The 12,634-nt window shown below is 53.7% G+C and overlaps 1 protein-coding gene across 2 annotated transcripts in view; it reads right to left on the reverse strand.

The window, feature by feature from the left end:
• Positions 1-12,634, reverse strand: part of TMEM184B (transmembrane protein 184B) — a 48,669-nt gene that overhangs the window by 19,332 nt on the left and 16,703 nt on the right. For both annotated transcript variants that reach the window (XM_023257711.2, XM_023257710.2), the window contains exons 2-3: positions 4,975-5,223; positions 3,365-3,530 (exon numbers count right to left, since the gene is read on the reverse strand). In XM_023257711.2, the coding sequence (XP_023113479.1) occupies positions 3,365-3,530; positions 4,975-5,166 (358 nt within the window). In that variant the 5' untranslated portion in view covers positions 5,167-5,223. The remainder of the gene's footprint in view (positions 1-3,364; positions 3,531-4,974; positions 5,224-12,634) is intronic.

The raw sequence follows: 12,634 nt of genomic DNA on the forward strand, positions 1-12,634 counted from the left end.
GATGGTGATGGAGAGACCCAGGACAGACGCTGAGTGGTAAGAGGCCAGACAGGAGCCAGTCCAGACCAGAGCAAGAAAAGCAAGGCCCGGGGGAGTGCCAGCAAGGGAAACCCAGAGCTAACAGATTCGCTGCTGAGTCTGCACGGAGGAGAGGTTTCTCTCCGTTATTCAGCCGAAGCATTTGGGAACGGATTAATGATAGATACACAGCAGAGCAAACCAGAAAGCAAGGCAAGCAGTAACCAGAGGAAAATAACAAGTTATACAGGGATATGTAGCCTCAGAACTCAGGCTCAGCTGTGATCAATATTGACAGACAGGTAATAAAGCAAATGCTGAATGGAGACTTAGAAAAAAACGGTGATCTAGTCACAGTGAAGAAAAGAGCACTGCGTGTGTGTGCATGTGGATGGCGCGGGGGATAAGGTGCCTAAATCAAAGCCTTGTACAATAGGAGGTCGCCATGTAGCACTATCTAAAACCGAAAGATCAAGAAACAATAGTATAAGCATATTTTTAGGTTATTCTAGGAAAAAAAAAACAACAGTCTACAGAGTTGAAAATGCAGCGAACTTGGGAGTGAGGAGGAGTCAGGGTCATTTTATCTTTCAACTGTGTGCACTATGAGAGTTAAAATTTTAGTTGTTTTAATTTTGTTAAAAAGACAATCGGGGTGTCTGGGTGGCTCAGTTGGTTAAGCGTCCGACTTCGGCTCAGGCCATGATCTCACGGTTCGTGGGTTTGAGCCCCGCATCGGGCTCTGTGCTGACAGCTCGGAGCCTGGAGCCTGCTTCGGATGCTGTGTCTCCCTCTCTCTCTCTCTCTCTCTCTCTCTCTCTCTCTCTGCCCCTCCCCTGCTTGCACTCTGTCTCTCTCTCTCTCAAAAAATAAACATAAAAAAAAACTTAAGAACAAAAGTAAAAAGAAAAGACAAGCCAATATCTGTGCAGTGCCCAGTGAGGTGCGGGCTGCCTGGCTCCAAAATAGGGGTCGCCCGGCAGAGCCCTACTCCTGTTCCCTTCTGTCCCTTCCCGGGTTCGGAGGGGTACTGAGAAGGAAGGGTGGGAGGGGAATGAATGGGGGGGGGCCTCTTTTTGAATTTTAAGGGACCTACTCTTATCGCCAACTCTGCAGGGGATCTTGCAGATGAAAGGACAAGAGGAGGGGGTCCCAGACGCTGAGCAGAGGTGCAGAAAAGGCCAAGCCCACCAACTCAGACACTAAAGCTGGTGAACCCTGGGGCAGCCTGGACTTCCCCGCAGCTGCCTCACTGTTTGTAAACTCCCTGGGAGAGGCGGAGAGGCGAGGGGATAATAGCGTTGCTAGGAGACATGCTTAGCAGGGAGGCAGACTTCTTACCAGGACCTTTAAGTGGACCAGGAGGAAGGCTGGGACAGGAGCGGCCTGAACAAAGAGGCTTCTGGAGTGGGGGGACCCAGCCAACCATCTGCCGCCGTCTCTGAGGATGGTACTGAGGCTCCTCTTCTGCCAGGAGCCTAGTCTTCTGGGCCCCATAGAGGAGGGAGACTACACGGCCCCCTGACCACACAGGGGAGGACCCCGCGGCAGGGAACACCCTCTTGCTTCTGAGGGGACCAGCGGGCAGAGGCTGCCCCCGGGCACACATTTGTGATCAGAGAAGGATTCTCAACACCAGCCTTGGCAGCTCCCCGGGGACCCAGAGGATTCCCTGGACTCTGCTGCTTCCAGGGACATAGGACATTAGAGCCCCAGTTATGCCCGGAGCGGGTCCCCACCCGGCCTCAGTATTCTCAGCTGCAAGAGCCAGGCAACCCGGGAATTCGGTGAGACCCCACGCGAATGCAAGGCACACAGCAGGTGTTTGATAAAGTCCCTTATTCACTCAAAACACACAGACTGAGTGAGCACCTGGCCTGGCCCTACCACCTGGGCTCTCTGCCCGTTCCTGCTCTCGCAGGAGCTGAGTCTGCTCAGGGAGAAGAGGGCAAAGCAGGCACGCATGGTCAGGCCACGAGGGTGGGGCTGGAGGGGCAGGTGAGGGCGAGGTCTGTGGCTGGAGGGGCAGGAGGGGCCCAGAGCGCTCCTGTCAGGCGCCCGCACTTCTTTGCCAAGTCCGAAGGCATTTCCTGAGGCCCACGAGACCTCAGGGATACACAGGTTCAAAGCGGGACAGGAAGGGAGACTCCGCTTCCGTGGGGGTGAGCACGCTGCACTCCAATATCCACGGAGCCCAGGGCCCGAGGCAAAGCCCTCGCGCAGTCAGGGACGTGAACAACTGGTCGTGGTCGGCGCTGCCCCGCCTCAACATGAGGAACCCTGACATCTGGTCACTCTGCCTGAGACCGACAGCGCAGATACGGGAGGAAAGAGAAAAATGCACGACCCTGACAGGAGGGGCAGGGGGCATCAGAGTGGGGGATCCTGAATTCAAGGACCCCCTCCTGCCACCCCTGCCGGCCTATGCCGGCCCAGGGATCATGGGCCTGTGACCTGTCTCAGGGCCTCTGGCCTCTCCCTCCTTCACCCATCCTCCACAGAGAGATTCTCTAACCTGCAATTTCCAGTTGCGTCATAGTTTTGTGCATCCACAGTAAAAAAGAGAATCTAATCTAATCTAATCTCTTCTGGCCGTGGCCAGCCCCCAGCCCGGCTCCCCGCACCTCCCGGCCCGCAGAGTAGGGATTCCCTCCTTGCCCTGTGCATGAGCTCTCCTGTCTGCCCAGGATGCTCTGAGTCTCTGCTCCCTGTGCCTGTGGCCAGGCCCTCGCAGAGAGCTGCCCCGTCCGGTGGCCGGTCAGGCAGGCACCGAGGGGGCCGGCTTTCCTCCTCTCGGCCTAGCAGCCAGCAGGGGGGCCTGGCCGGTGCTTGGAGCTCAGCACCAGAGCTTCCATACCACACACGACACCCGAGGCCCGTGAAAGGCAGCGGGTCGCTTTCTTGGGTGGCACAGCAGAGCCTGCTCCCGGGACAAAGCCCTCAGAATTAAGGCACGTGGGGGAGGGAGGCTCGCCCCTGCCACTGCCCTGCCATGCCATGGGCCCCTGGCTAAACCCCTGACCCATCCGTACCTGGGGTTTCTATCTACGAACGGACAACTTGTTGACCGCTCACCCCTATCAGAGACGCGGGACTGAGAAAGGAGACCCAGGGGCGGGGTCCCTGCTTGCAGGTAACCTGTAAAGGGGCTGTGGGAGCCACGTGGCAGAGTGCTACGACGTGTGCTGTCCCCTGTCAACTGGGGCCTGGCTGGAAGCCCTGAAGTGGGTAGAGAAGCGAGGGGCAGGCCCCGGAGGAACCCGGGGAGGGGGGCTTCCGGGAGCCCGGGGGGGGGGAGGGGTGTGCGGCCCGCCCCGCCCCGCCCCGCCCCGCACGCCCTCCTCACCCTCGTAGCAGTCCCGCACGGTGCCGAAGTACACGTAGTACTGGTCGTTGGTGAAGAAGAGAAGGCTGAGCCAGGAGTCGAAGGCGTAGATGGGCACGATGAACAGGATGCGGACGATGTAGCGCTGCTCGTTGGGGCAGCTGTAGCAGCGCAGGTGCATGTAGATCTGGGGGCGGAAGGGGGCGGGCTCAGTCGGCCCCCCCCCCCACCGTCACGGCAGCACCGCCGCCACCCTCCTCCTCCTCTCTGCCCTCCGGCTCGCCAGCTCTATGAACATTGCTGAACCCCGAGCCTCAGCGCCCTCCTCGATGATGAAACTCCCCATAGGGCTGTCCTGAACATCAAACCAGGGGGCGCATAAAGCTTGCGGGGGCGCATTCAGCGGTGCCCAGGCCAGACTCACAGACACGGGGACCGTGAGAGCATGCCCAAGGCTGCACTGATCAGAGTCAAGGATGGCCGGGGAGTCTAGAGTCATAATAAGCTCCCTGGGGACCCGTGTGCACAGCCGGGCTGGGAACCTCAGGCGAGTGGCACAGAGGAGATATTTACATCTCCTCGCCTCCACCCCGGCCTCCCTGACGCCTGGTCCCAGGGGTTTCAGGGCAGCAGCGTCCACCCCGTGTGTGGGACAGACGGGACCCTCACTTCCATGGAAGGTGGAAGCGCTTTCTGGCTGAGCGGCTGCAGTGACGTCATCCTGCGTCTCACTTTCCCATCTGTTACACAGAGGCAGCGCTGCCTGCCTCACTGGGAAGCTGGGAGAATGAAGCGCAGTTTTTAGAAAGCGGGGGAAAATAGAAGCCACACACAAATGCCAACAACTGCTCTGGCCACCCTCCTCAGTCCCAGCAGCCAGAGTCCCGTCCCAACTCTCGTGACTTCACACTTGGCCCCGCCGAGTCCTGGGCTCGGGAGGAAGAGAACAAAACATTCCCCATCTGCTACGAGCCAACTGCCTTGGAAGCCAACGCATTCGAGGAGGGACAGGGACCCAGGACAGTAGGTAAGGAGCGGACGGGGACCGAATGGGCTCAGCCTCCCCTCTTCAAACCTTCTCCTTCCTCGGACGGCCGAGCCAGGTCTCGGCCCACACCAGCCTCCTGTGGGGATTGCGCGTATGGGGGGACAGGAGACCTGGCTTCTCTCCCGGTGCTGCCACCAACTTGTGCGGGAGTAGGCCAGCACCCCCTCCCATCTCGAGGTCTCAAGTTTTTCATCTGCAAAGGGGCCGCTGACGTCCATGTGTCCGCGCAGGGCCCCCCACAGCTCAGGCTGCACATGGAACCTGCACACGTTCTGCCCCACGCAAGGTGAGCAGAAGTGACGCGTGTCCTTTCTGGACTGAGACAGTTGAAGAGCCACAACCAGTTGTCAGATGACACCGTGAAGCTACAGGACAGGGGAGCCATACAGTGGGGCCTGAGCCGCACCGATCGGGACATGAACGAGAATCAACTTCTACCTGGTGGAACCCCCAGATTCAGCTTATTTATTACTGCAGCAGAGCTCGGCCTCATACTCTGTTGGGCTAGAAAGGCTCTCGATGAAAGGCTCTGTAGAGCCTTCAGAGGCTCTCTGGCTCAAAGGCTCCTGACCGGCCTGGGTACCTGGTGGCAGGTGATGAGCAGGGCCGTCCAGACGAAGAAGCCAGAGATGGCCTGCGCGGCAGTTGTCATCAGGAACACAGGCTGCTCCATGGCCGTGGGGCTGCCCTCGGGGGTCACAGAGACACTGGGCGAGGCTGCCACGGTCGTGGGCGACACTGGATCCGGGGCCAGTGCGGCCCCCCTCACCGTCATGGTGCCTGGCAGCAGGGGGTCCCTGAGAGAAACTCTTGCAGGAAGCGAGGAGCTGGCCTAAAGAGAGGAAATCGCACTGTTAGCCTCCTTCCCGGGTGAGTGGCAGCGTCGCAAACAATCTTCCGGGTCTCTTCTGTCCACCTTCAAAATGTAACCGGACTCTGACCACGTGTCTCCCTGACCCGGCCACTACGATGGTCCCAGCCCCTACCGTGTCTCCCTGGATTCATGAAACAGACTCCTGAGCCGTCTCTCTGCTTCTGCCTTTGCCCCTACTGTCCAGTCCCCACACACGGCGGCCACATGAGGCTTCTCAGCCGTTAGCCAGACTGGGCCCCCCCTGCTCAAGACTCCCCGGTAGATCCCATCTCCTTCAAAGCGGAAGCTGCCATCTGTCCAATGGCCCACAAGACTGCCGACGGCTCCCCAAGGCTCTCATCTCCCCTCCTTACAATTCTCACCCTGACCCTCCACTCCAACCACACGGGCCTCCTGCTGCTCCTCCGCTGTGCCGAGCCTGCTCCTGCCGCAGGGCCTTTGCACCGGCTGTCTCTGCTCAGCCACACTGCTCGCTTCTGCACTGCCTGTAGGTCTCTGCCCTGGCCACCCGCTCACACGTGGTGACGCCTCCCCGACCCCCGGCGCTCCTCACCTCTTTGCTTGATCTCTCTCCAGAGCACTCCCTCCCCCCTGACGCCCTCTGACAAAGTGTACATTTGCTCATGTACTTGCTAACTTTCTGCCTCCTTCCCCAGAACATAAGCGCCCCGAGGGCAGGGCCTGCGTTCTGCTCTTTGTGCTCCAGCATCTGTCATACAGCAGGCGCTGGATAAACACACCTGCACGCTCCCCAGTCTAGCAAGATCACTTTGTTTCTTTATCTCTTCAAAGGGCTGTGCCTTTTCTCTGCCATTTCTCCCCAACTTCCCTAATGGCTGACGCCCGTTCATCATCCGTGTGTGCTGCTTGAGAAACTCTGTGGCCCACCTTGTGGGCCTTCGAACTGCTCTTTTAATCCAGTTTTCTGGATCACTCTTCCTAAATGCCTGCCCGCCCTCCTCCCCCCATCAGGGACGTCGATCCCTTTTCCATGCCTCTGGGCCTTCTGTGTAACATGCAGCCCTGTCACTTGCTCGTGTGCTTCTCCTCCTGGGGCTGCCCACGCTTCGAGGCAAGGCCACATTTCCATCATTCAGTCCCCAGCACCAAGCTCAGCACCAAAGCCATTTACTTAATTGCCTGTTGATTTGCAGTCCTTATTACAAAAAAAAAAAACAAAACACATTTTTGAGGCTTTCACGGAGAAGCAAACAGCTGAGGAGATTGACATAACGGGAGCTTCTGGGTGGGACAATAAAGACGGGAGCGGATGGGACACAGGCTGGTGTTCTAGGGTCCCATCCGGTTACCCCACGCAGGCTCTCCGTCCGCTGCCCTTCCCAGCGGCAACTCTAAGACCCCTGGTAACAAATGAACGATTTCGCCATTAAAAAGTTAACCCGGGTGCCCCCAAGGAAAAGCTGCTGTCAAAGAGTAAAGCCACTCTCGAGAGGCTGGCCACAGCAGTGGCCGAGGGCATCGGAGCCCCGCGGCCCTGACCGGCGTCCCTTTCGGTTCTGCCGGCTGCTGACGGGCTGGTCAGAGCCACCCTGGAGCTGCCATCTCCCCGCAGCAGAGGCGCCCTGGGTGCACCCTCAGCCTGACCCTGCACGAAGAGGCTCTTTGCCTACTGTGTCCGGACGCTCCGGGCTCTGCCCCCGGCCCCTCTCCCACGTCTCCAGAACCCCCCCCCCCCCCCCCATACGCGCCACCTCTGCTCTTAGCTGTGAGTTTTTACCCTACGAGAGCCCTTTGCATTTCTGTTTTCCTGCGCAAATAAGTGATCTCTAACACACTGACCAAGAGATGAATCCAGATTAAAAATCAAAAGTGGAGAAGGCGTCTATATAAAGAAACCCCAAACTGGAGAAGGTGTCTATATAAAGACCGGTGGCAGTGGCGAGCTCTGAAAAGGAAACAGCGACAAGTCTAAGAATAGCTCCTGTAAGTATGGCTGCAAAATTGGAAACCGGTGCCAGAAATACTTCTTTAAAAAAGAAGATTTGGGTTGTAAATCATCATCTTTGTCTGTCATCCCAAATGAAATGAATAAACACGGGGAATTGGGTGGGGGGAGGCGCCTGGAGGGAGTACAAATACTCTTAAACCTGCGGCTTCCAAGCAAGGGCGGGCGGGTGGGTCAAAGGCTGTTTTGTTCACCACCAAAGGCAGCGTTGAGAGGCCCTGCATAGGGGCACCGCTGAGCTGACCCTGCTCACGGGGTGGGGACACGCCCCAGGACGGCTCCTCAGCTACGGGAGCCAGCCGGGCGAAGGCCCCAGGCCCAGCTTCTTCCCGGGGCTTTGCTCAGGGCCGCTCGAGCGCCCCCCTCTCCGACCCCGGAGAGACAACGGCATGCTGAGTTCTTTCACGCTCCCCGTGTCTGTCAGCCAGTTCACAGGAGGAGATCCGCTCAGCAGGGTGGGGGACTCGCCCCAACGTCAGGGCCAGGACTCAAACCCAGGTCCTATGTATACGTTGTGGCCCCCGCGCCTTCGGAGGTGGGGCTCCGCGTGAGCAGCCCCCTCGGCTCCAGAGCCTCCTTCCGGGACACCCGAGACCCTCCTGGCAGGAAGGGGCAGCCGTTGCTGGCAGGGCTCTCCGGCCCGGCCGTGCTCGCCGCGCTTCTGGGTTTCCCAGCCACCTCCTTGACGCCAGGCAGCGCTCGTGGTTTACAAATCATCTTCCCAAGCATCGCCTCGTGTTTTTTCTCACAGCAGCTTTGAAGTAAACACTCGGGCAGCGTCACCTGCCTCGGCCAAGGCTGGGGGGAGAGGGTCAGGAAAGGCTTCAAAGTGGCAGGGACTGTGGGGCAGAGTGTTTAAGGAGCACAGCCAAGCTTCAGCTTTGAGGTCACCCGACAGGATTCCTGCCGGACTCCACCATCGGCTAGTGCGGACAAGTGACTTCATCTCTAAGAACCTCAGTTTCCCTATGCACAATACTTCAGGGTAACTACATGAATGCTAAGGGTGTGTCCTACTCTAGAGCAGGCCCATTAATAAAGAGAGACAGAATAACAGAACGAAAAGGACCGTTTTGCAACTCCGAAAACAAATACTAGATGTAGACATGGGTCATCAATGGATGATAAAGCCCCTGGCTAACAGGCTGATGGAGAACTTGATAAGGGATGCACCAGGCAGCTGGAGAAGTCCAACTCTGAACCCACAGTCAAGATCAGCATCCCCAAAATGGGGCAGCGAGAAGTTTCCAGCTTCCTGATGGGATGCACAGGGAGCACAGAGCACCACCCAAGAAGGACCCTTACCCAAAAGTGAAATGGGATTGACACAAGCCTCTAGAACTACGACCAGTATCTAGGAAATACAGAGGGTAGTGGGACAGACTAAATGATATCACGAGGAAGCAGCAGGCAAATCCAGACTACAGGACAGTCTATAGGTCAGATGATTTGGTTTCGCCAACAAATCGGTGGCTTATAATCAAAGGTGCTTGAGGGGCTATTACAGAATAGAGACTCAAGATACAATTAAATACAACGTGTGGGCTTCGTTAGGTCCTGAGGCTAACAAGCCAATGAAGAAAAGATATCTTTGAAATAGGTAACACACAGGAATTCTTAGGTGAGATTGTGGAGGGGGGGTACAAAAACGTCCTTATCACTGGGAGAAGAATCATCTTTTCAATAAACAGAACTGGAACAGAGGCAAAAAAAAAAAAAAAAAAAAAAAAAAAAAAGAATGAACCCTAACCTAAGCCTTTATACCATATACAAAAATTAATTCAAAATAGATCACAGATTTAAATCTAAAATGCAAGGCTATAAATTTTTAGAAGATACATATCTAGCAAATGGCAAGCATCTAGAATACAGCAAGAATGTTCAAGCTCAACAGTAAAACAAACAAACAAACAAACAAACAAACAGAAATCAGGAAGTGGGCGAAAGGTATGAATGGACATTTCACTCAAGAAGGATACATGGAGGGGCGCCCAGGTGGTTCAGTCGGTTGAGCATCCAACTCTTGGTTTTGGCTCAGGTCATGATCTTGCAGCTTTGTGGGCTTTGTGCTGGGAGCAAGGAGACTGCTTGGGATTCTCTCTCTCTCTCTCTCTCTCTCTCTCTCTCTCTCTCTCTCTCCCCCCCCCATCTCCCTCTCTGCCCATTCCCCACTTGTGCTGTCTTTGTCTCTCTCAGAATAAATAAACTTTTTAAAAAAGGATACATGGACAATAAACACATAAACAGCTGTTCAACATTGTTAGCAATTAGGGAAATGCAAACTGAAACCACAAGACATCACTATACACACATTAATACAAAAGGGAGACAACCAAACACTGGCAAGGATGAGGAAGAAACTCGTTCTTACATACGTTCCTGTTAGGAACATAAAATGGTAGAGCCACTCTGGAAACCAGTTAGTTTCTTATAAAACTAACACGCAATTTACCAGACAACCCAGTGATCACCCTTAGATGTTTCTCCTACAGAACTGAAACCATATGCTCGCACAAAACCCTACACACTTAGGTTTGCAGCAGCTGGGTCTGTAATTGCCAAAACCTGGAAACAATCAAAATACCCCTCAACAGGCAAAAGGTTAAACTCCAGTACGTCCAGACCATGGAATACTACTCAGCAATACAAAGCAACAAACTACTGATACAGGCAGAGATCTGGATGGAGCTCAAGGGCATTCTGTTTCGTGAAAACAGCCAACCGCAAAAGGTCACATCCTGTCTAGATCCGTTATACAGAACACTCTCAAAATGGCAAATCTATAAAGATGCAGAACAGATCGGGAAGGTGTGTGCACAAATAGAGGGCAGCACAGGAACCTCCCTGCGGGTGACGAGATCCCTTCTACCTTGACAGTGGTGGTGGCTACACGAGTCTGCAGGTGATAAAACTGTACAGAGCTACACACACACACACACACACACACACACACACACACACGAACAGTGAAAACTGACTGAGATCTGTGGTATAGTTAATAGTACCGTAATGATGTCCACTTCTAGTTTTGACACCGTCCTACAGCAATTCAAGATGTCACCACTGAGAGAAGAAGGACACAGGGTACTCTGAATACTATTTTTTGCAACTTCCTGTGAGCCTATAATTATTTCCAAATAAAACAAGCTTTTTAAAAAGTCTTTATCAAGAAGACAGACATACTGAATTATTAAAGGGTAAAAAATGACAGGACTTCTGGGATTCGCTCTGTAAATGGAGGAGAGGGATAGAGGCATCTGGGTGGCTCGGTCGGTTAAGCCTCTGACTTCGGCTCCAGTCATGATCTCGCGGTTCGTGAGTTCGAGCCCCACGTCAGGCTCTGTGCTGACATCTCAGAGCCTGGAGGCTGCTTCAGATTCTGTGTGTCTCTCTCTCTCTCTCTCCCTCTCTCTCTCTGCTCCTCCCCTGCTCATGCTCTGTCTCTATCTCTAAAAAATAAGTAAACGTTAAAAACAATTTTTTTTAAGGGGGAGAGGGATAGAGGCAGCAAGACAGCAGGACATTCCTTACTGTTGAAGTGCAGGGACTGACAGGCAGAAATTCATTCTATCATTTGCTCTACTTCCGTGTGTTTGAAATTTTCCACAATAAAACGCTTTAGACAGTAGAACAGAATTTTCCACAAAATTTGTAATGAGATGGGCAGTGACTCAGGAAATCATCTGTTTCAGAGATTTACTGGTTATCTTGCAGAAAAGCAATCAAAAAGACCTAACCGCCTACTTCAACACCTCTTTCGTTCACAAAAAAATTTCCATATTTGTCCTTCTTTCTCTGTGACCACGGACTATCAGGAATATGCTTCCCAGTTAAGTTTCTGAACCATCTTTAAGCATGGTTAACACGTCCCTTTGTGGGAAAGGCGTGTTATCACAACAAATGGGAGAAGAACTACTCTTTCGGAAGCAACCTAGGCTGGCGGAGCCTTCTGGAAAAGGATATTCGGAAATGTTGGGAATGTTCCCACTGCCATAGAGATTTGTTACTGAAAACAATGCAAGTCTGTAACTTAGAAAACTCTCAGACCTGAACTCCTAAAAACCTACGTAACAGAATTTTCTAATCTGTTTAAAAATTTCCAAAGCACTGGAGTGGGTTTTGGACTCATGTGTGAAGAACTTTAAAATAAAATACCTTCCATTTAGTTTACAAAAACATCTGATTGGCATCAGGAAGGATGGAAATGTACCAGCCAAATCTCAACAAATCCTCCGCATACGCAGTGGACAGGGTGGAAAAATGAGTAACCCAATTTAGAAAGAGAGCCAGTGATGCGTTTCCTCTGTGCACAGCTACATGTCTCAGGCAGGGATCTTTTTCAGAGAGGGCAGCCATTAAAACCAAACATCTAAACAAACTGAACACAGAGCCAGACCTTCCAACTGTAGCATTAAAGCACACTTTCCAGAAATAATCAAGCACATGAAGCCAGAAGGTTTTTGTACCACCAAAAAAAAAAAAAAAAAATTTTTTTTTTTTTTTTTTTTTAAGTATCCCATCTTTAGCTCCTGCTTTGGTTCCTGTTTTTTGGTGGAGGCCTTAGGATGTACATGGTCTCACAGCGAAGCAATACACGTACGTAGCGATATGCATACGCTGGGGGTGCATATCCAGAACCAGGAAGTTTTCTACCGACAGGGAGGCGTGAATCTGAAAAGCGCAGCCAGTCGCCGACAGGACAGGGCTCCCTCTCCTCCCCGATGCCTCTGCTTCTCTGTCCTCAGGCCCCTCCTGGGGTCGCACCTGTTCCCTCCAGCCCAGGCTGAGTCGGACACAAAGCAAAGTCGAGGCTCGGGCCCGCCTTTCTGCCAGCAGCCACCTGCCGGCCAGGTCGCTCCACGCCTGTGTCCTCGCACCGACACGCAACCCCCAGGCTGTGAAGCAGCCAGGCCACGGTCTGTACTTTGTCCTAGGCTCTGAGTCAGGGAAACAGCTGGAATCCCGGAGCCACCACCCAGCTGTGACTGGGCAAGTGCCTGGGTGTCTCTGAACCTGTCTCCTGGGTGCACCATGCTGTGGCCGGGGCCCCTGGGCCCCAAGAGTTTAGGAATTCAGAGTTTTTTCAGATTTAGAAAGGATTACAGTGCTGGATATGGTGTGCATAGAATGGCACCCCAGAGGGGTGTGGGCAGCACCCAAAAAATCAAACACATAGTATTTCCATAGAGAAACAGGAGATATTTTTAAAGACCATAATTAGTCTCACATCAATTCAGGTCAGATTTTTGCCACAAAATTAGTTTGCTGCAGACTTGGAAGAACCTTTGGGATTTTGAGTGTTCTGGATTCCAGAAAGGTGGGGGCCTGGGCTGCCCTCCAGAGCTGCAGGGAGGCTGACGTTCGACGAAGCAGGAATCAGCGTGGTCTACTTCTTCCCTTATT

This window comes from Felis catus, chromosome B4, assembly GCF_018350175.1.
Source record: "Felis catus isolate Fca126 chromosome B4, F.catus_Fca126_mat1.0, whole genome shotgun sequence".
NCBI classification, from domain to species: domain Eukaryota; kingdom Metazoa; phylum Chordata; class Mammalia; order Carnivora; family Felidae; genus Felis; species Felis catus.